Consider the following 27,569-nt stretch of genomic DNA (forward strand, 5'->3'; position numbering starts at 1 on the left):
ATCCTTTGGGTTTGGATTTGTATGTGTTTGTTTTGTTTTTTCTACTGAAAATATTTTTTGTTGTTTATTTACAAATTTTGTAACCTAGAACAAGAAGACGATCTGATTTTGCAAATTTATATATATATATATATATATATATATATAAAAACTCAAAACTCCTTATTTTTACTTGCTCTGTTTTTACTGCCACCTCCAAACTAGTCCCACATTTTAATCCAAATCCGATTTTGACCTGACAAGAACATGGCTGAAAACACCCAAATTGCAAGCAGTAAAGAAGACCCAAAAGCCTATTCTCGCTATTCCCCAAGTTTAAGCTCTAACTCCCTTTGTGTTTGGCTACTGGGAGAGTTTGAATGTTTGAATGTTATGGCTTCGAGATTGTTTCTTTTTTGACCATTGGATGCTGTTATTTTGTTCGGTTGAGTAACATTTTAAGATTGGGGTTGGAAAACGTTTGCGTGATATTTATGATTTTACGCTTTACTTGTTCTGAGAGAGGACCTTTCCTTAATGTTGATTTGCCTCCTTTGTTGAATGTAACAGTTTTTACGAAAAATTATTCCTTCTAATAATAAATTTTACGTGTAAATTCTCCCCTAATCACAAAATTGTCGTTTGTATCGACTCATATTTGATTTTATTTAATTTGCAGCAATCATTTTATCAGATGCTTGGAACAAGGAGCAAATGAGACTTCTTCATGAAACCAATTCGATTATCTAATGTTAATAAGCTTACATCCCATTTGTTAAGTGTAAATCTAAGAGTTCCTTGTAAAATTGATGTTTTGCATTGTGATGTAAATAATGTAATATGTAGTATTGTGTGTAGATATCTATTATTATTTATTTTATTTTATAAAAATTTGAATGGACAAAAAAAAGTTTTAAAATGCCTACAAAATATTTATTATATAAAAAAAATAAACAGGAAAGCAATATATAAAGTCTTTTAAAAAGTGTTACAAAAATTTATAAAAAATTAAAAACCAAAAAAATTAAAAATCGAGTATAAAATCTGGTTATCTGGATATTCGGGTCCAAATCCAATACCGGCCTGGATTTTGACCGGATTTATCCGGGTTTTAAAAAGCCGGATCCGGATGCTCTTGGATATCCAGATCCGGATGCACAGCCCTAGTATTTTCATATCTGCTTGTTTTATCAATTGAGTCTTTAACTCATATTGTCTTACAGTCAAATCTTTGATTTAGCACATTGAGTAATTATTTTATTCTACACACGAGAAAGAATTATTTTGAATATTTTATATATATATATATATATATGAAAACAATTTCATTAATAGGCAAAGAAGATTACAAGCTTTTGCCAATCCATAAGACTGGTACTAAAAAATCAAGAAAAGAATCCCACCAAACAATACAATCTTCATCATGCCATGCATTTCTAGCAAGTTTGTGAGCTGTCACATTGCCCCCATCTACTAACATACTGGACTTTACAATCCTTGAACCTTAACATAAGTGCTTTATGACTAAAATGTATATGAATAGTTTTTTTATTTATTAATCACTTAATGACGATTATATAAAGTGTATGACATCATTAAATATGACAAATAATAATAATAATATCTAAAATAACAATATCCCTATAACCTATTCATATAATAATTCAAATTAATAATATATTATATATGGTTACTAAAATAGTACGAAAATAAGTTAAATTAGAAAGAACCAAAAGGGTACAGCCATCCCAAACCGACCACTTATTGAAGAGCGTTCTTCTTCTCCCAAGCAACGTATCTTCGCAAAGTGACAGCATCGAACAGCTAAACAATGCCCCACGCGGAGGCCTACGGCCCTACCGTGCATCTACCAGTCGCGAATATCGACGCGTCTCGTCCTCTTTCAATCTGCCACGTATCCCATAAGGTAATCTCAGTGGGTCCCAAAGCCGACCTTCTATATTTATCACCTGGCTGACCGACATAAAAGGGTCCCACGAGAACAAGCTCCCATGATCTTCTTTAACGTGTCATCTACGCATTGGCTTTCGTACGCGTGTTTTCCCGCCTTTTTCTGCTTTGTTTATTCTTTAATTAATTCTTTTGACTCCTCTTTCCCTTCTTGCTTATTCTTGGGGACAGTTGTCACGTTATTCTCAGCGAGTAGCTTTAGGCATGTAAAATAGGGAGAGTACGAGATCTCATTTTTCTCTCGAAGTTAATGCGACACGTCGGCTACAGAGAAATGGCACACTGATTGGGCCAACCAGGCAACCAATAGGATTAATCGCGTCAGATCCGTGTCTTTAATATCGAAATGTTATGTTATAAAACCTTCCACTCGCAATACAAATCCATCGTAGCAAAACTGAAAAAACCTTTAAAAAACCTTTCAGTAACTTAGTCGATCTTCTGGTTCGTCGTTGGTCTCTTTCGTTTTTGTTTTCGATATTCTAAGTTTTAGTTGTTTTCGATCGATTATGGCGGAGGAACACCACAACAAGAGTAGTTACGAGTACGAGACTGCTGTCGTTGATGATCAGCAGGTTGCCGTGGAGAAGACGGACCGAGGGCTGTTTAATTTCCATAGAAAGAAAGAGGAGGAGAAGCACCAAGAGGAGGCGATCGTTACTGAGTTTGATGAGAAAGTTACAGTTTCTGGATGTGAGCCAAAGGTAGATCAGGATCAAGAATACGAGAAGGAAAAGCTGGAGAAAGAAGAGAAGAAACACGGTCTCTTAGAGAAGCTTCACCGATCCAACAGCAGCTCTAGCTCTGTAAGTATCTATTGATAAGACTATAATCCATCTATCTGTAACAGCTAGCTGGTTTTTTCTTTTTCTTTTTCTTTTTCTTTTTCTTTTGGTTTGGAAAAAGAGGATCTAAAAGATCTGTTCTGGTTATTTTATGTTTTTTGTATCATTTCCCAACTCCTTTTATGACATTAACTTCTATATTGATTTGATTAAAAAAGAAAAATCCGTTTCTCATTCTATTTAAATTAAGGAAGATGTAATAAATCTTAAAATATGTCTGTTGCTTGAACTTTGCAGTCTAGCGATGAGGATGAAGGTGAAGGAGAAGAAAAGAAGAAGAAAAAGAAGGAAAAGAAGGATAAGAAAGATAAGATCAAGGACAAAATAGCAGTTGAGAAGGAAGAAGAGAAGTACGAGGACACCAACGTCCCTGTTGAGAAATACGAAGAAGAAGGAGTCGTTCATGCTGCAGAGCCAGTCCAACCTGAGGAAAAGAAGGGCTTCCTTGATAAAATTAAGGAAAAACTTCCAGGCCAGCAGAAGAAGACTGAGGAGGTCCCTCCTCCTCCTCCTCCTTCTCATGCCGAGTATGCGGCTGCTGAGCCAGTACCTAGTCATGAAGGAGAGGCGAAGGAGAAGAAGGGCTTCTTGGAGAAGATCAAGGAGAAACTGCCTGGATACCACCCCAAGACAGAGGAAGAGAAGGAAAAAGAGAAGGAGAAAGAGTCTGCCTCCCATTACTAAAGATCGAGTTATGCTTCAAGGATTAAAGATATTGGTGTGCGCTTTGTTTTGTTTTGTTAATTTACGATGGGGCCGGGGTTCTTCAAATGTGCTTTATTTGATTCTGCTTTTGAGTTTTTGTGGTTTTTGAAATTTGAACTACTTTGTATATATATGTACTGCTTTTTATGTTCCGTTTTTTCAATAAACATCTTCTGTGTACTTGTGTACGTAAATTACTCTTCTATTTGAGAGTAAAATATTATTAAAAAACTGTTTAAATTAAATTGTTTACTTTTATTTAGTGCTAGAAAGAGCTCATCAGATTGAGAGAAGGGAAAAAAAATAAAAACAAACAAATTAAATAGATATCAGAATATGTACATATAATGTAAATTAGTTTTTTAGAGGCTTAAACTGTTGAATTAGCATATCTATTTGGAGTTGCATATCTCTCTTGAACTTTTCTTCTTGTTATTCTTGTTAGGGGTAAAAATCGATCCTTTAGGTTTAGCTTTTGGGTAAAATTGATGTCTACCGAAAGTTAATTTTTGGGGAAGAAAATCGATAGAGGAGAAATATCAGTCAAAATCGTTGCTTCATTTATCTGACAGTTCATAATTGGTTCTGAGCTTCCTTTAAAAGAGTAGAAAGTGTGTTGCAGAGGGGAGAGAGAGAGAGAGAGGAGATGAGAATTGGGAAGACAATGCGAGAAAGAAGACGAAGTTATTTTGAAATGACGCCAACCAAACGGCATCGTTCTACTTAATTTTTTTTTCATACGTTATGAATTAAACGACGTCATTCTACTTAAACTTAAGTAGAATATCGTCGTTTTGAGTATATAATATATATATATATATATATTAAAAAAAATTCCTTTAGTCAGTCAGTTCAGCAGTTTGAACTAGGTTCAAATCGGCCGATATCGATTTTTTCTATTTGTTGTCACACGCCGACCGGTTCTCTACCGGTTTCGGCCTGTTCTGAGCTCCGGCGACCAGTCTGAGTTGGTCTAAGTCAGTTTTCCAATTTTTTGTACAACCATAGTTCTTGTTGTTTCATACGCATTTTCATGTCAGTTTGTTTTGTCAATTAAGTATTTAACTCATGTTGTCTTGCATTCAAATCTCTGATTTTGAAATTCACTTTGTCTAATGTAATAGAGGTATTATAGGCAAATTCAGACGATGAGGAAGAGCTAGAAGGATTTACATAGCAACCAAAACTCCTCAAATATCCTAAATATTAATCCAAAATTTGTGTAAAATTTCAACATCACTTTTGAGAAATTTTGATCCGCAGATTTAGCATATTAAGCAATTATTTTATCTTACACATAAGATAAAGAATTAATATCGTCACAAATATTCAAATATGTTTAATTAAAATAGATTATAGTACTTACATAATTTTCACGAATATCAGGATGAGTCCACTCTCCATTACAATCAGCATGTGATATAACATAGAATTTTGTCAGATCATAATTGGTATCTCAATCTTGCTACACGAGACATTTGTTGAGATATAAAGTCATTGGAATACCTCTAAATAACAAACTATATACAATAAAAAAAAATAGCATTACCAATTTTTCAGATAGGTGATGGAAAGATTTTGAGCCTGCATGATGATGAATCTTCAACTTCGATCTATTTGTTTTGTTTATAAAACTTCGCTCCTGCATAGAAGTTGTAAATATTAGGAAACGAAAATTATAAATAGGACACGTAAAAAAATTTATTTAATTTATCTTATATGATGAATCCTTAAATATGCCACAAAATTTTTCTCATTCGAAAGGTCGGACATCCTAAAAATGATGCTGGCGGAATCTTCCTTGTTCTCGAACTTATTGTAATACTCATGACATATCGCATTATATTTGCAAAATGTATTACTCATAAACTCATTGACAGTCTTACGCTCTTCTCTCTGACAAACTTTCTGCCATGAACTCGTAGCCAAATGTGCATAAATTCGCGTAAGAGCACCCACATGCGATGCAAGCCAAGCTGCTTGTTGTCCTTCGCCTCTGATATATTCGTCATGAATGTTAACCTTAATCTTACACATTTTACGATATTTTTTCAACGTCACACATCTAGTAGTGCCTCAACCTTAACGAGATTGTACTATTAACTTTACGAATGACGTTAGATACAGTTCACCGTGTAAGACCCAATCAGTATAATCTTGGTCAATTCCATTGACAAAGATATACTCTCTCACCAAGTCTATCTTATGAGAACGAAAATTATTGTATTGTCGGCATGGACATCTAATACACCTGTCACTATCAATTGTACAAGATATGAATTCCAAGAATTTCTTAACACCTTCAATATATATTGTAATCCTCACACAAGCGATCTCTAACTTGCATCCAACTCTTATTTATGACTAATAATTTATTACAAACAGTCACGTGGGCATCAACAAGTAAGCATATATCTAACATGTTGTGCAATTTTTTCATTTCACCGGATAGTTGGGTCTATCCCATTTAGGATTGAAAGATCATAGTCGTCAACCTATCAAATATTATATGTCACGTCCAACGAAATTTCTTCAACATCGTCCCATTGTTCTCCAAATATGCTCATTTGGTCGTGTGCATGCACCATCACCAAAACTGTATATCCAGAGAACAAGAAGGGATGACTCTACCAAAATCATAATGTCGGACGCTAACAGATACAGTTAGATAGTTTGCAATAATGATCTTACAATTCCAAAGTGTCAACTCTAGAGAATTCAAAAGTTATCAATCAACCGTTCATTCGGATTAATAACTCTCGAACGGGTCTAATGTTTATTTCAATAAAATATACAAGATACGAGAATAATACACAACAACATTGCAAGATACGAGAATATATCAAACAACACCTATAAAAATTACCAATCTTTATATTAAATTTAATAACTAATTAAGATTTTAACTAATTCTATATATTATTAAATATTCAATTTGCTATGATTTTCTTGTAAATATGATTATTATTAGAATAAGTTAACACGTTATTAAGTTCTAATTAACTAAGAAAAAAAAGTATTTTAATTTTTTCTTTTATACTATCCTTATTTTAAGTATTAAGTATTTTTTAATATTTTTTTAAGTATATGTCATTTTAATATTTTCTTTTATACTATTATTCTTTTAAGTATTAAGTATTTTAAATTTTTTTATACCATCATTATGTTAAGTATTAAGTATTTTTGAAATATTTTTTTATACTATTCTTATGTTAAGTATTTTTTATATTATTATTATGTTAACAGTTAGGGGTGGGCAGCGGAGCCCCACCCCGACTGCCCCGTCCCTCTTCCATCTCGCCCTTGTGAGATGGGGCGGATTACCCCATCAGCCGATGTGGGGTGCGGGGGGTCCCCGCCCACATTTAGGGCATCAAGCGGAGGGGGGCGGGAGGGGGTGGAACACCGCCCTGCTCCACCCATTAATAATATATATTAATTATATATTATATAATGCATATTATATAAATAAAATAAAATACCTAGGTCGTTTTGTGCCTTGGTATTTTTTTTAATACCCCTGCCCATAATGAAAATGACGGCGTTTTGATTATGGGTTAATGCCCAGTCGAAGACCCCCCAGCCCCTGTTTCTCTTATTCCTCGCGATTTATCTCTCTCTCTCTCAATTCTCTCTCTCAATTCTCTCCAGCTCGCCGCTTGCCTCACCAGTCACCACCGTCATCTTGAGTCTCCACCTCCTATAAGCCTCAAAGCCGGGCGAATGTAAGTAGGGCTCACTCAATCCCGAATCTCTTCACGAATTACCCCCAATTTTTTAATTTTTTATTATTATTTGTGGATGAAGATTTGAGGATGAGATTAAATGAGGATGAGATTGGGAATTGTGAAGGATTTGATTGTGCATGTGGATTGGTGAATTGTTTGATTGTGCTCAATGTGCTGTGAATTGCTGTGGAGACTGGAGGGGTGAAGGGCGGAAGGTTGGAGGTCCAACCCCACACCCCCGTCAACGAACAAGATACCCCGCCCCTGCATGGATGGAGGTGGAGCCTGGGGAAAAACTCCAACCCTCGCCCACACATGGGCGGGATAGGGGTGGCCCCGCCCCGAAGGGGGCAGGTAGCACCCCCATGTTAACTATTAATTATTTTTTGAACTATTTTTTAATAAGCATTTTTTTATATACTATCCTTATGTATTCTATGATTTTCTTCTAAATACATTCTTGTAAAATGTATATTTGTTATATATGTGTAACTGTATTTAATGCAAGTTAACATTCGAACATATAAAATTAATGTTCGAACGAAACAGTACCGTTCGAATGGTAATATATACACATTCGAATGGATTCAATCCAGATTCCAAACGCAAAACCAAAGCAATATCAATAACTACAATCCTCAAACACAACTTCACAAATCATGCAGAATATCGACAAACACACAGATACATCAATTGTAATGAGTAAACTATAAATTATAAAACACGAAATTTACCTTCAATGTAATTCCAAACAACTCAACCCACAATAAAACACCTACACAACATATAAACAAACAATAAAATCAATGAACATAAAATTCATGTGCAATGAAGAAGATGAGTTAACAGTTAAAAAAATCAGTGAACAAAGAACATACCTTTAAAAAATTCGTGTGCAGGCCTCTTTGGAATGTGAGTTCAATCTAACTCACTCTATTTCTATTTGTATCTCTATGTCACTCTTTGTCTCTCTCTAATCAAAATGGGAGAAAAATGAAGGAATATAGGGATAAAATGAGAGAGCATGGCACTGGGTTGAAAGAGAATAGGGAATGAACAAGAATAAGGGGTGTTGTGGGGTTTTTAAGTTTGTGCAGAATTTTTAAAGTTATTACGGGAAAAATATCATTGTAATAAGTACTAAGTGCACGAAATGCCGTTGTCCAACTTAAAACTTCTCTTATTCAGGCAAAAAAAGTTGTCACATATGCGCCTTGTTAAGTTGTTGACCATTCAAATGTAAATACTATACGTTCGAACGTGAAATTAATTTAGCGTGCAAGTTTTCTTGCTTGACAAATTTTCGTGCCAGCACCGTTCGAACGCTATTCCACTGCTCAAGGATTGGTGGGAGACATTCCTGCCACTATTTTAGGAGTCGCCAAAAATCATAGAAAACGTTCAAACGTACTTTTTCATAGCTAAAAACATTCAATCACTAATTAAGCATTCGAACGCTAGGCGATAACGTTCAAACTTATATTACTAAATGTTTTATTATAGTCTAATATCTACATTATACATTTTAATTTATTACTATATATAGTTTTTTTTTTTTACAAAAATTACTATATATAGTTATATATATTGTGATATATAAATATAGTCATGATATATTCTATATTATAATTAGCATATACTAATACTATATATTATAGTATTTATATATGAAATCACTATATAATATATCATACATATAATATCATATAGTATATATTATATTAAATATAAAAAATCAATTAATTTACTAAATTTGATATAAACACAGTTCAAACGGTAAATAATACTGTTCAAACGTATAACTTATCGTACAAACGATTATGTACATATAAGCTATCGGGGGAGGCTTTTCAACCCCACCGTCGCCCCCATAATAACCATTCAAAAAAAATTGAACGTAGCCCATAGATAGTCGAACACCGTCGTTGCCGCTGTTGTCACTGCCATCGTCGAAGACTCCTTCCTTTCAAGTGGTACTCTTCTTATATACCTCATTTGAGTTATTCTAAGTAAGTTTTGTTAGATTATTTGTAAAAAAAAATAGGAAAAATTTATTTTTCGATCAATAGCCACCATAGGTGGCTAGAAATCCACCGTAGGCTGTTTACCCATCATCATGTAGTTGTTATTTGTTGAAGAATGAAAGGAATCGGTAGATTCCTTCCATTTTCATGGCCGCTGAATTCACGCGGCCATGGCTGAGTTTGATCCAGATATCGTTCGAACGATGTTGTATTCGTTCAAACGATAGGAACTCAAATGTCGAACGTTTGATCGGTTCATCATACGTTCAAATCGAATTTAATTTCGGCATTCAAACGTATATGATTCGCATTCGAACGGTGATGTAAAAATTATAATGTTTGAACAGATATGAATTCGATCGAACGGTATAACAGAAAACAGTTTCTCATTGTTTTAAGTAGTATATAATTTTGTGAATATTTATGTATTATATTTTGTAACTAATGTTGCATATATATTTTTATTTTTAAATTTTAGGTTGATAATGTCTTATATGGGACGTAAGCGTAGCAGACTAAGACAACCTTCCATCAAAATAGTTCGAGAGAAGACTATTTTATTAGAGCTTCAGATGAAAATTTTTTACTTTCAGACTCCTATATGGGAGGGTATTCCTTGATATCAGTTTTCAATGATTGTGGTTAGACACCAATCATCAATCAGAAGGATGAAACATGGGACCTCGTGTCTTATATTGACATTGTCTCTGAGTTCTATAAAGAGCTCGTTAGTGCCAGCCAAGACAACGGAGGGGCATACACAATCTCTATCCGAGGAGGTTCAGTTATATTTTTAGCGGACAGACTTGTTGATTTTATTGATATTCCTAGACTGCGCATTGCATATCTGAACGTGGTGCCTAGAAAGTCTCTAGCTTCGGGTGATGGGGAGACGACTGAGGACGAGGGATCAACTTTATACAGATGAGCTCAATGCCCTCGTTGATCATTAGGTGAGGGAGTTGATTGTTGGTCCATATGCTCCTCTGTGTGATGGAATGAAGAACATCAAACAGAGATATCTATATGCTTTCTTCAAGATCATGAACTTGATCATCGGCAACACAAGATAGAAGTTGGCATGGATCGGACAAAGTTTATGATATGCGTCACTTGTGGCGTTCCTATCAACCTAGTGAGTTATATATTCGATAGAATTCAATCAGAGGTCCGGTATATTACAACAGATATATTGTTATTTGGGATTCTGATCACCCAATTTCTTCTACATGCCAGGGTCGTGCCAGACATTGCCGAGCATGTCTGGTTGCTGATGAGACTGATCAACAACTCCACCTAGTCACAAAGCACGAGACACTCGAGACTAATTCGTCTTCATGGTCATATTTCATACCTGGTCGATACTCAGAGAGATGGACACCAGGGAGATCGTGGTGTATCGGCCGGTGAGACATCCACGGGGGCCAAGGCATCATGCACAACTACTTGTGAGGAGATGACTAATATAGTGCGTGCAGAGATCAGCGAACAAATATCAACAATGATCAATGCAGTGCGTACGGAGATCCGTACTACCATGTCTAACTTAAGTACAGAGATTAATACTACCATTTCTGACTTATGTATAGAGATTGATGTCATGTCTGCGACTCAGGTCACGATTAGTACTCAACTGACACATCTACAGACACACCCAGCTGCAGTCGAAGATGTGTGCAGAGAGTTGAGATCTTAGTAGTTTATACTTTTTATTTACATTTATTTTGTTTTTCGTATAGACAATATTTTGTATTTTGTAAATTTAATTTAATTATGAATTAAATCTTTTTGACTCTTCTAAATTAATTATTGATTTATATTATTCATATTATTTAATTGCTAACTTTTATATAAATTAAATATTTATCCATAATTAAGGTATTTTGTTTCCATCAATAATTGTAAAAATTTCGTAACCATTCGAACGTTTCGAATATCCGTTTGAACACTTTACTTTACGTTCAAATATTGATTAACTTATTAGTTCGAACGGTATAGTAATATGTTTGAATGGCAAGTCAATGTCCCGCTTAATTTATTGACTTAACCTACCAATTTTCTGTTGTATCATATATAATATGTGTTCGAATATTGATTATTTTTTACGTTCGAACGTGATGTATGTTGTTCTAACGGTAAGTCACTGTCCTGCTAAATTTATTGACTTAACTCGTCAATTTTTTGTTCAATCATATATAATATATGTTAGAACATTGATTAATATTGACGTTCGAACGTTGTTGTATGTTGTTTGAATGGTAAGTCAATGTCCTGCAAAATTTTATCATTTAACGTGCTAAATTGTTGTTCGACCATTTATAATTTCTGTTTAAATGTTTATTTTATTTTGTTTGAACATTTTTTGTGGATGTTAGAACGGCAAACATTTCCGTTGTTTTTTAGGAATGAAATTTGAATTTCATCCCTACATCTCTTTTTTTTTTTGTGACAATTTTCATTTCATCACAAATAAAAATCTTACCAAATACGAATTTTTGTTGTAGTGATTGTAACTTTATAATCTATTATTTTATGTCATGTTTATAAATTTATTTAAATTATTTATCTTTTAATAATTATACATGCCAGCTTTGGCGTATCGATGAAGGTGCTCGTGATGATTATGCTTTCCGACCCACTTTTAAGCCAGATTTTTCTCAATGAATAATAATAAAAGCAAATTAAGCAAGGTTTAGCAAAACATGTGGCCAATAAATTAAGTTGGATCAGGTCATGCCGACACATCTAAGCTCGTCGATAGACATGTTTATATCTGATGCTGAAATTTGATCAAGTTAAGATAATCATCGATAAAGATCTGAGAGTTATTGTAAGGTTTTTATTCTCTTCTAACGTATGCAATTGGTCCGTAATTTGGATGTTTCAATTTTGGTGGTATGCAATCCAATACAAGTTGAACTAGTGTTTCGACTTTACGTTTCTCTAAATCGATGTGACATGCCATGTGCCTTTCAGTGGGTATAACGGCTCTTTTCTTTACAGCCCGTTCATTCAACTTGAAAGTGGTGTCGCATCCGCCACTGATTGGTAGCCAAATTCCGCCAATTGGACGACACTTCACGATATTATCATGCCATGCCAACTTTTCCGTACGATTGGAGGATTAGGCCATGTCAATGTGGTAGCTAGCAGGTGACCACTAAAGATGCTAATCACCTAATATTTTATGGAAAATGTTAGTTTGTCCGGTTGGTGTATTTAAATTTTTTTTTTTTACTTAATAATTAAGAAATTGATTTTTAGTGTATTGAAATATTTTTTTATTTTTTAAAAATATTTAAATATATTAAAAAATATAAATTTATACTAAGTGACATGCTCAACGGTCATTGTTGGCGACAACCTAACATGACTTATATTTTATTAACATACTATACACACGATTATAGAAGTTTTCATTATCAAAATCTCTATAAATAGAGAATTCTAAAATTTATATAAAATTAAATTTAGGGTCAAACTCTTTGATCCAAAAGCAACCTTGCCTGATAAAATTGGCTAATGAAGTCTAAAGATAATAATCAGTACACAAAAATAAATAGAGTTATGCTAAAAAAAACTTAAGCGAATTTAAATCGAGCGTTCAGCCTTTGAATGAAAATTCAAATCATTCCTTAAATGAAGGAATAGTTAATAGACACTGTCGGAGAAAGATATCTCTTTCCTTAAATAGGGATAACTTGCCTAATATTTGAAGGGTCATTTTGGATTAAAATTGAGAGAGCAGAGAAAAATCAGACAGACAAGGAAAGCTTTGAACAATAATAATATTGAAGAAAGACAGAAGATGGCGGTAGCCGGTCAAAAACAGTTGTTGATCGTTGCCCTTGTGCTGCTCGTTTTGGTTGCATTCCCTACAGAGGCCAGAAAGTTGGGTGGAAGCGGTTCTTCCTTTCAAGATTTTCATTTTGGTCGTATAAGAATGCTGTCCGAAGGTGCTCATGTCACCTCATATCAGAATTATCATCTTCCTAGACTTCCTCTCTCTCCTCCCCCACCTCCTCAGGCCTCAGGAGGGCATTGATCTTCATGAGATTATTATCGGCTAACTTGTTCCTTATTCCAAAATGAAAAAAGAAAAGACAATGAAGGGAATTGTTTCAACATTTAAGGAACAACATTAAATAGAAGATTGTAATAATTGTGGTCATGTTGTGAAGTGTCAACAGTCTAATAATCTTTTTTTTTTTTAAGGGTGGGGGGGCATCTTTTTGTACTGTTATTATGTGTGAAACTCAACAAGTGTGCAATAAATCTATGAAAGGTTGAATAAGAAAATATGAACAATTCCGATATAAACTTCAGACATTGTCAGCAACTCAGCATACATCCGAGAATTCAAGAAGTTAGCTAAATGGGAATCTGATGACAATAGTTTGTATGGATTAGCAACCTTAATGGGGAAATCGAGTGTTTAGTTTTGTAACATTCTTGCAGAAAATAGAGAGTATCCAATGTTTAAGACAGCTGTTATTTGATCAAACTCTGAAACAAGCACACTTCTGCATTTGAATTCAGCAAAAGATATAACACCATGGTAAATGTAGAACTTCTTTATTGTTTCTGTCGTTGTCGGAGGAGGAGGACCGGACCGTACCATAATCGAATTCCAAAAATTCCATGGAAGCTTACTTATTTGTCCATCCAAATTACACAACGAAGACTCTCTCCTCGAATGAGTAGATCAAAAGCTTTGTTGATGTCTTCAAACTTTACCTCATGTGTTACAAATCCATCCAGCTGCAGTTCCTGATGTATTTTTTGTTTTGAGAAAAAAAAAAGAGAAAGAAACAAGAGAATTTGAAAACAAGAAAAAAGAAAAGAAAATCATCTTTATACTTATTTTTGCTCTATACCGCCTCAAAGGCTCAGACACAGCCAGGTGGTCAAACCTAATTATAAAGTTAAAAAAAGAAAAGTAATGATCATGCTCTCCAGAGATACAAATAAAAATAAATAGAGAGAGAGAGAGAGAGAGAGAGAGAGCCAAAAAATGGAATTGTGCATTAATTTATGAGCTAATTGACATTATCAAAGATAGACACGTTATCGGGTCAATCACCTTGTCCAAATAACGTTTGATAAGGATGGGAATATCAGTTTTAGCTTTGATTCCTCCAAATAAGCATCCCTTGAGGCTTTTACCACTATGAAGGACATCATAAGAGCTCAGGCTCAATGTTGACCCAGGCTTGTCCGCTCCTAAAACAATTGTCTTTCCCCAACCCTGGTACACAATTAGAGCAAGTTCTTGGGTTGAATTCTACTTAATATTATGTCACAAATTACTGTTTAGTCCACCATAGCTAACACAAATAGAGCAAGCATATTCCAAACATTTGAAGGAAAAAGAAAAGTAGGGCAACAGGCATGTAGTACACAATCAATCGCCCAATTGAATGATTTTGATGCGCTCCACCTTCTTGTGCTTGAGTTTTCTCTTCAAAACACCATAACTTTGACTAGTGATCAGATAAGCACCATACTGCATGAACTTCATTCAGACTTGTGCTCAAGTCTACCAAGCTTATCTGGTCATCCACCCCACCCATGAATTAATTTCTTATAGTGGGTAAAAGATCAATTTTGATCAGCACAATTCGAGCTACCCTGGTTTGTCTTGATTAAGTGAAGCAGTCACACAGTATCTCTATGCTGGAGAGCAGATTCTTGAATTGAAATTCAAATGCAGAAAGACATCCAACAGAAGGTATGTTAATGATGCATCTACAACAGCATGCGAGTGTTTTTGTGTGGGTGTGAAAGAGAGAGACCTTTCGGCAGGAGGCATATGCTTCCTGCACCAAGGATGCCAATCCAACACATTCAAAGCAATAGTCTGCACCCCCACCAGTAATCTCCTTGATCACCTGTCGAATGAAACAAAAATGAACTGCAATATATTAATAACAGGAGTATGTAATTCATGAGCACTTCTGCCTTGAGTACATTTTCAACCCACCAAAAACATAATAACTAGTGTAAGAATAATTTATCTAAAGATGAATGATAAACATAAGTATAAAACTCAACAATAGAGTCCTTAAACAACTATAAGAGCTAACCTGGCTCACAGTTTTATTTCCACAGTCTCCAGCATTGACAAATTCTGTGACTCCAAATTTTTTTCCTGCATTAAAAAGAGTCAAGGACAAACCGTATCATCAAACCCATGCCATCTAATGATTTGATTATGAAAGAAAATTATTTTTACTGGTATATTAATTGACTTTTGGTTAATCTGAGTCTCTGACTAATAGCCGACTAGAAACATGAACAACCTTAGTTGAATCAGCTTGACAGATGATATGAAGCATATGCATTTTACATAGAACACAGATGCACCTTACTTCATTAAGATGATTCCAGAGTTCAATATCTGTAGCTCAAATAAAATGCACTCACCAACTTCAAACTTATCTGGGTTCAAATCCACACCAATAATTTTAGTAGCTCCACATAGTCTGGCTCCTTCTGCAACCTAGAACATCAACTTATAACAATGAGCTTTTCCCCACCGCCTACCAAAGAGAAATACAAGGAAGAAAAATAATGCTAAATCCTGCTGGTTCATACAGCTAATCCAATCGACCCCAGCCCAAATATAGCAACAGTTGATCCTGTCTCCACATTTGCTGTTCTCCAAGCAGCGCCAACCCCAAAAAGCCCAAATATAACAAAGTCATAATTATGTGAAAGGCTCCCGTTCTCTACAAATTAGGGGTTTCTAACTCGTTCAATCTTATATGCATTATCTCTCCACTATAATTGCTTATTTTTAGTTAATGTGCATAAACTCAAGTGACAGTGCCATACATAACATTTTGCATGACAATTACCTGTTGAGACTTCGCAGCTAAGGAGGCATGCCCTGTTTGGAGGGATTGACAGATCAATTTTCGTTAGATGGGCAATATCTACCACTTTATACTCGCTAAAGCTTGAGACGGATAAAAAGTGATATAAAACCTCTCCTTTGAGGTCAGTGAATCTGCTGGTCTCATGTCTGGGCATATAAGGAGATAGTTTGAAAGGGAGGTTGGAACATAGGTTGCTCTTTTTTGATCTGCAATCTACGCACTCTCCACAATCTGACAAGAAAAAAGGGATGACACTGTCTCCTTCAGTTACTTCATCTACGCCCTCCCCTACACTTTCCACAACCCTATCACATGTAAAAGTTGGTGGGAACAAATATCAGTTTTTAGCCATCCCCTACACTTAATACAACCCTATCACATGTAAAGTTTGGTGGGAAAGAAATATCGGTTTTACAACCTAAGTGTTTGAACTCTAAATAAGTCTGAAAAATTGATGGATCAATGCCATCTAATGCATGTGCATAATTAATTGTTGATGCAAAAATCTGTCTTATCGCATTTTCTTAGGGTAAGGCCTTTTTAGGACAGAACAAGAATATGATTAGGAAAACAGCATCTCCATGGTAGCACTACCAACAGACAGAACACGATTGCATTGATAAAGATGACTTAGTGTCATGCAAATGCAATAAAGAACATTATCTGCAGAAGTACTATTCTGATCATCCCACCAGTTAGTCTACACAACTTTATCTAGGGAAATGGAATTTCAGCACATCTTATCTTTTGGAGCTAAAACAATAGGCAAAAGCAGATCAATAGAAGAAAAACTGGAAAGCTTGGTGAATGCTTATTTATATATTTTTTATGTGACAATGGCAAACGTAGCTCATACTGAATGCAAAGAGCTTGGCCAGGCTTATGCACAAGGTTCTAAAAATCACCTCATCAGCGAACTCATACATATTCGTAAGCTAATCAAGCAATCCAACAAGAAGCAAAGGACAACCATGAAAACCATGAATTCTTGATTTGTTGTTGGATTCTGTGATAAAGATCTTTACTAAATTAAATTAGTTAGACATATATGATCATTGAAAATTCTTCCCCACCCCCCCACCCCCCCCGGGCGCCACTGGGGGAGGGGTGATATGAGTTACTGTTAGATATATTAGATCAGAGTACAACGGAAGCGTTTAGCTCTTGCGGAAAATTTCAGATCAAGTGCGGTTGTTCCACGGACTTCCAAAGTCATTATTGTTTGTTCGGAATCACCCTCCTCAATAGTGGAGTACGTGGTAAAAAACCAGAGCAACACCCACATGTTGCACAGCCTAAACGTCAGAACTAGAGAGACACATACTTGAGAGAGAGATTTTCGCTTTTGTGTAGAGAGTTTTTTGTCCAAAGGGGGAAGGGCTATATGTAGCCTCTACTTGTAACCCCCGGCTGGCCATTAAAGGCAATTGCCAGCCCCTCCTCTTGTAATGAAGTGGCCATTACAATTAGGCTGGACATGAAAGGCCAAGGGGTGTTCGCACTGTGGGCGCACCTCATTCCTAGAGTTACCAACTGCAATTCCTCATCGCCATTATTTACAATGCAAGATTGAAAAGAGGAAACAAATTACGTGAATTCACTTTTTCTAACTTAACCGAGAAAAGTGAATGTTAAACAGTGATGGAATAAACATTGTAATCTCTTAAGCATTTCTTTGGAATCAACTGACTAAGAATATGAAATGACAGGACCCTGAAGAATTAACTAAACATATGAAACATTCAACACATGTCATCACGAAAATAAGCATCCCCATGACATCATCCCATGAAAAATTGCAGGACAATCCTATGAATTAGAAAAGCGATAACAAAAGGAAGAATGTAACACTAAGTTATATACTAACCCCATAGCTTCGTGACCGAGAATTCTTGGAAAAATTGCCGGCTCATCCTACAAATATCGACAATAACATTAATGAATGAGAAAAATTTCCAGGAATTTATAACATTAATATTGAAAGTTTGAGTTTTTCAGAAATAGCATGCTGCGGGATACCAACCTTCATTTCCCAGAAAGAAATATCGGTGCGACTGGGAGAGGTGCATATGATTCGAACCCGAACCTCACGAGCCATCGGCGGCGCCACCATGATCTCCTCGATCACCAATGGCTCTCCTGGTCGGCGAACAACCGCAGCTAATAAAATTCATAAGATCACGAACAACTTAGTTTCAGACACTTGCATTATAGTTCAGAAAGAACAATTCATATCAGAAGAGTTTTTACTCAAGAGGTACCTCTGCATTTGATGGGCTTCCCCCTAGTTTTACTCGACTGTTTTTCGTCCATGGCGACCAAAACCGACACGGTATCTGTGTGTGTCTCTGTCTCTCTCCCTCGCTGGTTCGCTTGTTCACTCTTATGAAGTGAACTCGCAGCTGGAGTCGCTACGTGTGGTGGGCATGACGATAAGGAGCCCAGTTCATGGAAATGCGTTTTTATAATCCAATGAATCAAAAACTTTTATGGGATAGGTACCCTTAAACCACTGAAATGGATCCGAAATTTGTTGATTAGGACATAGACCTGGGTTGTTTGTTTTCCTTTTGTGGGCGACAAAAAGCAGACAAGGCGTCTGCCACATGCGAAGATTTTGAACGTTGCCTGTTGGGGACGTTGCACTTTGAGAACCACATGGAGGCGGGAGGTAGTTAGCTTTGCCCTTTCGTTAGTAAATGCCGATGCTGTATGGTAGTTGGCGATAACTTGTTAAGACGACCCCTTTTTTTTGGCTGCTAAAAATCTAAATAAAAATATAATTCATCGTTAATCAATTTTTATTGAAATGAACAAAGTCTTGATACCTACAAGAGAGCTCTTACCTTTTAACTCCCTTTTTTTTTTTTTTTTTTGCCTTTTTTTTATCGTTTAAAAATATGATAAATTATTTAATTTTTTAAAGCGTATGTATTTTAATGGCTTAGATCTTTTAAAAATATGATAAATTTGTTTTTAAGCATTTAATTTTTTTTTTTTTTAAAAAGAACTTAAAACTGTCATAGCTATGATAAATTCAGTGCTTCTAAAGGCCACATGGGCTATTTTAAAATTTGATTGGTGAACACAATTAATTTGTTCAACTTTTGAAAAGCCAAACCCTGATAGCATTGGATCGAGTTCACTATAGCCTGTGTAGCGTGTGTAAGTTTGTGTCTCATGCCTTTTTCTTTCGGGAGCGCCTGAGAGTCGGATTGGGTGAAAAATAGAATTTTACACCATTCAATTATAGTTTGACACATGCAAATTTTAAGATATGTAAAATAAAGTCGGTTGTAGGAAAAAAATAGAATTAGTTGCAGGTTTCTCCCGATTCTCGTGTTTCTCCCCTCTCCCGTAGAATAAATCTTTACATCAACCTATTGTTGATTGTAGCCACAACACACTTTACGTGTAGAACGACTGATGTGCTACGGACCTACTCGGTGATGTGGTATGGTGAGCTGCTCGGTGTGTAGAGGAAAAAAAAAACTAGCGTATAAAAAAAAAAAAAAAAAAAAAAAAAGCCAGCTCAGGTGTGCTACGGTTGATGTGCTACAGTAAGCTGCTCTATAGCTTTACTCCCCTGTATCCTCTTTCACCCCCTTCTCTCTCTCCTCAAGGTCTCATTTTCGACCCTGATTCTTGTCCCCCCTTCTCTCTCTCTCCTCAACAAACACGTTCACGTTCTCTTCCTCCCTCTTTCCATTCGCTTCCCTGGACCTCATCACCCAAAATACAAAATATACTACAATTGAATCGAACGCACTTTGGTTCCATAGTTACTAACTTCTTGCTATTCAACTCAGAAAACAACTAATACATACCGCTTAAAACATTGATTAAAGATATGTGAACTCAAGCAAACAATTGAATCGAATGCACTTTGGTTTCATAAATGCGAGTTTCTTATTTTTTATTTTGAAGAAAATTAAAGATTGAAGATACCCATAAGTTTTGGTACCTAAAATGATCTTTTTGCGCTGATATTTGAGGAATTGAAGCCAACGTTCACGTTCAAGATTTTAGAAGGAAGAAATTATCAACCGCTTTCGTTTGTTCACGTTCCTTAACAAACACATTCATGTTCTAGAGTTTAGGTTTGGAAAGAAAGAACCCAGATTTTTACTGTTTTCTAATGCTTGGATTTGATGAATAATAGATGAATGTTAATGTAAAAAGAAAAAAAACATAAGATATTTAACTCTTCAATTAAACAATCAAAGTTTTAATTGTTAAAAGACGAAATGGAAATGAGAGAGAGACCGACAGGCTGTGCTTGAGGATAGAGAGAGAGAGAGAGAAAGGCCGACGGGCTGGCTTGAGAAGAGAGAGAGGTTGGCTTCGGCCTGTGAAGTTGAGGAGAGAGAGATCTTGGCGATGGAGGAGAGAGGTTGAGCAACTTGCTAGACATTTTTTTCTATTTAATCTGATATAGTTCCTTCGAAGATTTGGTTGGAGATGAGAGAGAGAGAGTGAAAGGAAAATGTAACTCTAGAGAAAAGAAGAAAACGAACTGAATGCAGAGAGGATTGTGGGGGAATGAGACAGAATAGAGGGTAATAATCTACAGTTGTATCCATAGTAAACAAAATGAAAAGCTTACGTGTTCTTTTTCCATTGGATGGTGTAAACTTCTAATTTACACCCTAACCGATTTGAAGCTTTTCTATTTTCTTTTCTCCCTCAATTTTTTTCTTACAGTTTTTATCTGATCCAAGTCAAATTTAAAGTACCAATCAAGTCCCAAAAAAAAAATCGTCTATCGAATGTTTGTTTGTAGAGGTTGGGTTCTCTCTTTTTATGAACTACAAAATGTGAGGTTGAGTCTCTATGTAGACAGAGAGTGTTGTCTCTTAGAAGTTTATCTGTAGAGAGTATCAACAAGAGTAATGCTACATACAGTCGTGGAATGCACAAACGCCGTGCAATTACTTTGAAAAAGAGTGAAATTCACTATTAAAAAATTAATTTCTTTTCATGTGGATCCCATATTTTTCACTTTTTCAAAGCGACTGCACGACGCTTGCACACTCACGACTGCAAATATCATTTCTCTTTCAGAATATATCTCGTCATAAATATAAATTTTTCTGATGAACGATGACAATTTATTTAAAAAAAACAAATGGGATCAAATAAGAAGATTTTTTGAAAAATAAAAAATAAGCAGAGGTGGACCCTATGGGCCTATTGGGCTGATTATTGCTAGTGTACTGCAGCTTAATTTTCGTCCATGGATCTCTGCAACTTTTTTTTTGCCCTTTTTCAAGGCAATGAAGATTGGAGGAGTCCAATTTCGGATATCATCCTTAAAATATGGAGATCGGTATAACTTATCGAAGGTTGCTGGCATATATCTTTGCAATCCAATAGTTTTTTTTTTTTTTTTTAAGTTTAATATGCACTACATCGATTAATAATATGAACATGATTTGGTCGAGAGAGATTGAGAGCAATATGGAGTAGTCTCCAATGAAATTCATAAACTCATCAAATTAATAAAGAAGAAGGTAAATAGAGAACTTATTTGTTGTTAATGTTGCTACCCTCGTCGGACCTTGCCACTGCTAAATTCCATGGAAGCTTTACTCATTTATCCATCCAAATTACACAACGAAGACTCTCCCCTTTAATGAGTAAATCAAAAGCTTTGTTGATGTCTTCAAACTTTACCTCGTGTGTTACAAATTCATCCAGCTGCAGTTCCTGATATTTTTTTTTATATTATTATATATTATTAAGAAAAGAGGAGAGAAAATCAGAAACAATAAATAAGAAAAGAAAAAAAAAAATCATCTATGCATATATATTTTTGCTCGATAACACCTCAGACACAGCCAGGTGCTCAAACCTAGTTATGAAATGTGTGTGTATATATATATATATATATATATTGATCATGCATGATCGGTGCAAAACTACAAGTGCACATTATCGTAGTTTTATAGTAAAGTGATGAGAAAAGTGTCGTCTTCAGGGATTGGTATCTCACTTTTGACAAATACCGAAATTATACTAATCTCGATTTTGTTTAGAAAAGTCACTATGGTTATTTGTAATTGCAAATTGAAATAAAATCAATTCAAATAAAATATTCAAAGAAAAAGAAAGTTGTTGTTTGATGATCAAATCAATAAGAAAAAAAAAACTTCTAGGAAACCGATTTCACCTAATCTCTCATTATACTTTTCTCATCTAACTAATTGAATTTAATTCTCTCTGTTTGTTAGCAAATTCTTCAAAGTCATCCAAAAGCCTCTTTCGATATTCAGTTAGATTTATTCTTGATCATCATTTTACACAAGAGTATGCAAATTAATGGACATGAATACATTAAGACCAACGATTTTAATACTACATAGGTTCCATATAGGTCTTTCAATTTCTATATTTACCTATGCTAAAATATCCAAAGTCTATCATATAATTCTCTCTTTCGAAAGCAAATCACAAAATCAAAATCATCTAATTAATGGCCAATCAATTAGAAGCAATAAGCTCAGATTAAATCAGACAAGCATAAAAGGGAATTACTTCAAATTAGCATAGAACAACAAGCATAGTTTGAAACTATTTAGAGAGAGAGAGAGAGAGCCAAAAAGATGGAATTGTGGAGTAATTTATGAGCTAATTGTTTTGATAAAAAGTAGGCACCTTAAGAAAGATCAATTAAGACTATTTAAAAAAAATAGTAACGGATCAATAACCTTGTCCAAATAGCGTTTGAGAAGCATGGGAATATCAGTTTTAGCTTTGAGGCCTCCAAATAAGGATCCCATGAGGCTTTTTCCGTTATGAAGAACATCAAAAGAGCTGAGGCTCAATTTTGACCCCGGCTTGTCCACCCCTACAACAATTGTTTTTCCCCAGCCCTGGTAAAGAGAGACGAGGTTACGTCACAAATTATGTCTGGTGCACCGCAGTTTTTACACACACAGCAAGCTTTTCCAAACATTTGAAGGAAAAGGAATAGAATGAAAATGGGTATGTTGTATGCAATTGATTGCCCAATTGAATGGTTTTGATGCCCTGCACATTCTTGTGATCGAGTTTTCTCTTCAAAATACCATAACTTGAGAAAATCACCTAACAGAAGGTATATTAACAATGCATCTGCAACAGTATGTGAGTGTTTTTGTGTGCAAGTGAGAGAGAGACCTTTCGGCAGCAGGCATATGCTTCCTGCACCAAGGATGCCAATCCAACACATTCAAAGCAATAGTCTGCACCCCCACCAGTTATCTCATTGATCACCTGTTGAATGAGATAAAAAGGAACCAAAATAAATAAAAAACGGGAGTACGTAATTCACAAGCACTTCTATTTTGTCAAATAATCAAGGCTTCTGACAATCCATTAAGTAATATATGAATGAACATGCAAAAGATACAGAAAATTGTTTGCTTCACCATAAACACCCACAAAAGCCTGGCAAACCTTGGTGTTGTATGCTCTTAATTATCGCTTTTGAAATTCCCTATCCACCCCAGATGAACCAAAAATAATCATCTTTGATACTCATATCAAAAGAAAGGTCAGCATCTCAAAGACTAGGGGGTAATTGGTCCGGTTTCAGACATATTTTTAAATCAAACCGGTTTAAGTTGGTTCTGGAATTCTGGGAACCAATACAAACCGATTAATCCAAGAAACCGGAACTATCCATTTTTTCGATTTTGGTCTGGTCTGGTTCGGTTTGGTTTACAAGTGTAACTCAATTTTTGACTTTTTTGTTGGACTAGTTGGTTTTTCTGATCCAAATGAACATTTTTTTTACCCCAAATATGATAGAGCCCAAAACATTATTTTCAAAAACCTAAAAAAAATACACTAAAACAATAGCAAATGCAACTACCAAAGTAAAATGTTCAACTCCAAAATATATATATATATAATTATAGAAAAACTAGTTACCAACTACTTCGCTTAAAAAATTACAATTAAATATTGTCAAATAGAAATAAACCAATCACACATGACTTAATCCAATCACTAGCAGCCACAGAATTACAAAATAAAAATAAAAAATCAGCCCACATGACTAACCCAGTGTAAAAATATGCTTAAATGTACTTATAAAAAAAATGTATTTATCCCTTATATATATATATATATATATATAATGTACTCCTGTACTCTCATATATATATATATATATATATATATATATATATGTAATTATAAATAATAACATGTTAATAACTTAATATTAATACTCATGCTTGAGAGTAAGTTTATATCAAGGAAGCATAAATAATAGGATTATAATTTCATATTATATTAATTTTATAACATGTATAATATATATAGCATAAAAAATTAAAAAATATATATTTTGGTTCGGTTTGGTTCGGTTTGGTTCGGTCCAATTCGGTTTAAATCTTAAAATCTGGGACCAAACCAGTTTTTAATTGGTTTTGAACTGACCGAACTGATATTGAACCGGACCGAACCGATCTGTTTGGTCAATTTTTCGGATTTTTCCTACACCCTATCAAAGACACATTGAGCAAATAAGTCCGACTAGACCAAATATTATCAAGTATATGTCTATGTTCAATCCACCAAGAACATATTAACTAGGTACGAGCAATTTATCTGGAAATGAATGATAAACAGAAGTATAAAAATTAACAATAGAGACCTTAAGAGCTAACCTGGCTCACAGTTTTGTTTCCACACTCTCCAGCATTGACAAATTCTGTGACTCCAAATTTTTTTCCTGCGTTAAAAAAAATCTCATCAAAACACATGCAAGAGCTCACTCATGATTTGATTATGACAGAATTCTTCGTGCTGGTATATTAATTGACTGTTGGTTAATCTGACTAGCTAATAGCTGACTAGAAATGTGGACAAGCTTTGTTGGATCAGCTTCGGCAGATGATATGAAGCATATGCATTTTACATAGAACACGGATGCTCCTTACTTCATTAAGATGATTCCAGAGTTCAATATTGCTGTAGCTCAAATAAAATGTGCTCACCAATTTCAAACTTATCTGGGTTCAAATCCACACCAATAATTTTAGTAGCTCCACATAGTCTGGCTCCTTCTGCAACCTAGAACATCAACTTATAACAATGAGCTTTTCCCCACGGCCTACCAAAGAGAAATACAAGGAAGAAAAATGATGCTAAATCCTGCTGGTTCATACAGCTAATCCAATCGACCCCAGCCCAAATATAGCAACAGTTGATCCTGTCTCCACATTTGCTGTTCTCCAAGCAGCGCCAACCCCTGAAAAGCCAAATATAACAAAATTAGAATAATAAGAAAGGCTCCCCATTCTCTACAAGTTCAATCTTAAATGCATTATTTCTCCTCGATAACTGTTTAGTTTATTCAGGTTGATATCCGTAAACTTAAATGACAGTACCATACATAACATTTTGCACGAAAATTACCCGTTGAGACTCCACAGCTAAGGAGGCATGCCCTGTTTGGAGGGATTGATGGATCAATTTTTGTTACATGGGCAATATCTACCACTGTATACTCACTAAAGCTTGAGACAAATAAAAAGTGATATAAAACCTCTCCTTTGAGGTCAGTGAATCTGCTGGTCTCATGTCTGTGCATATAAGGAGACACCTTGAAAGGGAGGTTTGAACAAAGGTTGCTCTTTTTTGATCTGCAATCTACGCACTCTCCACAATCTGAAATGAAAAAAGGGATGACGCTGTCTCCTTCAGTTACTTCATCTACGCCCTCCCCTACACTTTCTACAATCCTATCACATGTAAAAATTGGTGGGAACAAATATCAGTTCTCATCACCTTAGTGCCTGAACTCTAAATAAGTCTGAAAAATTAATGCATGTGCACAATTAATAATTGATGCTAAAATATAGTATATCGCATTGGCTTAAAGGTAAGGCCTGTTTAGGATCCTAAGATCAAGGAATGGTAAGACAAGGATATGATAGGAAAAATCTGCATTGTAGCACTAACAACAGACAGAACAAGATTATGCTGAAAAAGAGGATTTTAGTGTCATGCAAATGTAATAAAGGCCATCTGCAGAAGTAGTATCCTGACCATTCCACCAGCTATACATGACATCTTTGTCAAGGGAAACGGAATTTCAGGACATCTTATCTTATGGAACTAAAACAATATGGAAAAGAATAAAAAATGAAAAGCTTGGTGAATATTTATTTTATTTATTTATTTACTTTAAGTGAAGAAACAGCAAATGTAACTCGCACAGCATGCAGATAGCGTGACCAGGCCTATCCACAAGGTTCTGAAAATCACCTTGTCAGCGAACTCGTACTTATTCATGGCCAGTCTAGCAATCCAACAAGAAGCAAAGGAGAACCATGAATTCTTGATTGGCTGTTGGAAAAATGTGAAATGTATTTCAACATGTTTGAGTAAGAAAGGAAACAAATTGCGTGGATTCATCTTTTCTAACTTGACTAAGAAAAGTCAATCTTAAACAGTGTCGGAATCCGTGATTTCGTTAAATTTTATTCGGAATATATTGACTAAAGATGTGGATGACAAGCCACTGAAGAATCAAATACACGTATCGAGAATTCAAGGCATATCGTCACAATATACACCCCCATAAAATTATACGTCACATGCAAAACTGCAGGCCAATCCTATGAATCAGGAAAATTAATAACAGATGGAAGAATGTAATACTAACCCCATAGCTTCGTGACCAAAAATTCTCGGAAAAATTGCAGGATAATCCTACAAACATCAAGAATCGGCATGCGTGAATGAGAAATATTTCAAAGAAATTATGACAGCAATGCAAGTTAGAGTTTTCAGAAAGAATACGCTTTGGGATAACAACCTTCATCTTCCAGAAAGTAACATCGCTGTGACAGAGAGAGGTGCATACGATTCGAATCCGAACCTCACGAGCCATCGGCGGCGCCACCGCGATCTCCTCGATTACCAAAGGCTCACCCGGTTGGCGACTAACCGCAGCTAATAAAATACATAAGCTGAACAAATTAGTTTCAGACACTTGCATGAAAGTTGAGAAAATGCAATTCATATCAAAAGAGTTTTTACTTAAGAGGTACCTCTGCATTTGATGGGCTTCCCCCTAGTTTTACTCGAAGGTTGTTCGTCCATGGCGACCAGGACTCGTACAGTATTTGTATATTTCTCTCTCTCGCTTGCTCGATTGTTCACTGTTTTAGTAAGTGCCAATATCTCGAAGTTGGAGGGGGAAACTGCTGGTGGTGGTGAGAATAGCGTGGCCAGGTGGGAACTAGTGGGAATGCCTTTTTCTAATCTAACAAATAAAACATTGAACTTTGAAGGCATTGGACCGATAGAAAACCCAACGACCATGTCCGAAAACCCAACAACCATGGGTTTTCTCCCTTTTTTTTTTTTTTTTTTTTTTTTACTTGTATAATAGAAATTATATTTTGTAGTTTAGAGGCGCGATTAATATTTTTT

At 35.3% G+C, this 27,569-nt stretch overlaps 3 protein-coding genes across 5 annotated transcripts; 1 reads left to right on the forward strand and 2 right to left on the reverse strand.

The window, feature by feature from the left end:
- Positions 1-2,307: 2,307 nt before the first annotated feature.
- On the forward strand, positions 2,308-3,694 carry LOC121260018 (phosphoprotein ECPP44-like). Its single transcript, XM_041161876.1, has 2 exons — positions 2,308-2,756; positions 3,033-3,694. Exons 1-2 carry the CDS (start codon positions 2,460-2,462, stop codon positions 3,477-3,479), a joined length of 744 nt encoding a protein of 247 aa, XP_041017810.1. The 5' UTR covers positions 2,308-2,459; the 3' UTR covers positions 3,480-3,694.
- A 9,988-nt stretch (positions 3,695-13,682) lies between these two features.
- Positions 13,683-18,688, reverse strand: LOC121260000 (alcohol dehydrogenase-like 7). The gene is made up of 10 exons (XM_041161851.1): positions 18,395-18,688; positions 18,157-18,293; positions 18,001-18,047; positions 16,110-16,438; positions 15,850-15,929; positions 15,679-15,754; positions 15,339-15,403; positions 15,048-15,143; positions 14,336-14,500; positions 13,683-14,022 (listed from the first exon to the last, which is right to left on the reverse strand). The coding sequence occupies exons 1-10, from the start codon at positions 18,444-18,446 to the stop codon at positions 13,906-13,908; spliced, it is 1,164 nt and encodes a 387-aa protein (XP_041017785.1). The 5' UTR covers positions 18,447-18,688; the 3' UTR covers positions 13,683-13,905.
- On the reverse strand, positions 13,683-27,357 carry LOC121259999 (alcohol dehydrogenase-like 7). 3 transcript variants are annotated; one of them, XM_041161849.1, is made up of 11 exons: positions 27,185-27,357; positions 26,950-27,086; positions 26,797-26,843; positions 25,545-25,870; positions 25,295-25,377; positions 25,124-25,199; positions 24,794-24,858; positions 23,295-23,390; positions 22,844-23,008; positions 21,708-21,842; positions 13,683-13,888 (listed from the first exon to the last, which is right to left on the reverse strand). In XM_041161849.1, exons 1-10 carry the CDS (start codon positions 27,234-27,236, stop codon positions 21,726-21,728), a joined length of 1,164 nt encoding a protein of 387 aa, XP_041017783.1. In that variant the 5' UTR covers positions 27,237-27,357; the 3' UTR covers positions 13,683-13,888; positions 21,708-21,725. The 3 variants fall into 3 exon arrangements, with proteins under 3 accessions (XP_041017783.1, XP_041017782.1, XP_041017784.1); XM_041161848.1 differs by lacking the exon at positions 13,683-13,888 and having other exon boundaries at positions 21,583-21,842; XM_041161850.1 differs by lacking the exons at positions 13,683-13,888; positions 21,708-21,842; positions 22,844-23,008 and adding an exon at positions 23,015-23,165.
- Positions 27,358-27,569: the final 212 nt, after the last annotated feature.

The sequence above is a fragment of the Juglans microcarpa x Juglans regia genome, chromosome 4D (genome assembly GCF_004785595.1).
Source record: "Juglans microcarpa x Juglans regia isolate MS1-56 chromosome 4D, Jm3101_v1.0, whole genome shotgun sequence".
Lineage (NCBI taxonomy): Eukaryota > Viridiplantae > Streptophyta > Magnoliopsida > Fagales > Juglandaceae > Juglans > Juglans microcarpa x Juglans regia.

Coding starts and splice junctions, on each gene's coding strand:
- LOC121260000 (XM_041161851.1), bottom strand. CDS start 18,446: ATGGACGAAAAACAGTCGAGTAAAACTAGGGGGAAGCCCATCAAATGC. Junction 18,294..18,394: donor GAAGCCCATCAAATGCAGAG/GTACCTCTTGAG, acceptor GAATTTTATTAG/CTGCGGTTGTTCGCCGACCA. Junction 14,501..15,047: donor CATATGCCTCCTGCCGAAAG/GTCTCTCTCTTT, acceptor ATTGTGTACCAG/GGTTGGGGAAAGACAATTGT.
- LOC121259999 (XM_041161849.1), bottom strand. CDS start 27,236: ATGGACGAACAACCTTCGAGTAAAACTAGGGGGAAGCCCATCAAATGC. Junction 25,871..26,796: donor TTTGGTCACGAAGCTATGGG/GTTAGTATTACA, acceptor TACATGTGATAG/GATTGTAGAAAGTGTAGGGG. Junction 21,843..22,843: donor TCAAACGCTATTTGGACAAG/GTTATTGATCCG, acceptor AAAAAATATCAG/GAACTGCAGCTGGATGAATT.
- LOC121260018 (XM_041161876.1), top strand. CDS start 2,460: ATGGCGGAGGAACACCACAACAAGAGTAGTTACGAGTACGAGACTGCT. Junction 2,757..3,032: donor CCAACAGCAGCTCTAGCTCT/GTAAGTATCTAT, acceptor TGAACTTTGCAG/TCTAGCGATGAGGATGAAGG.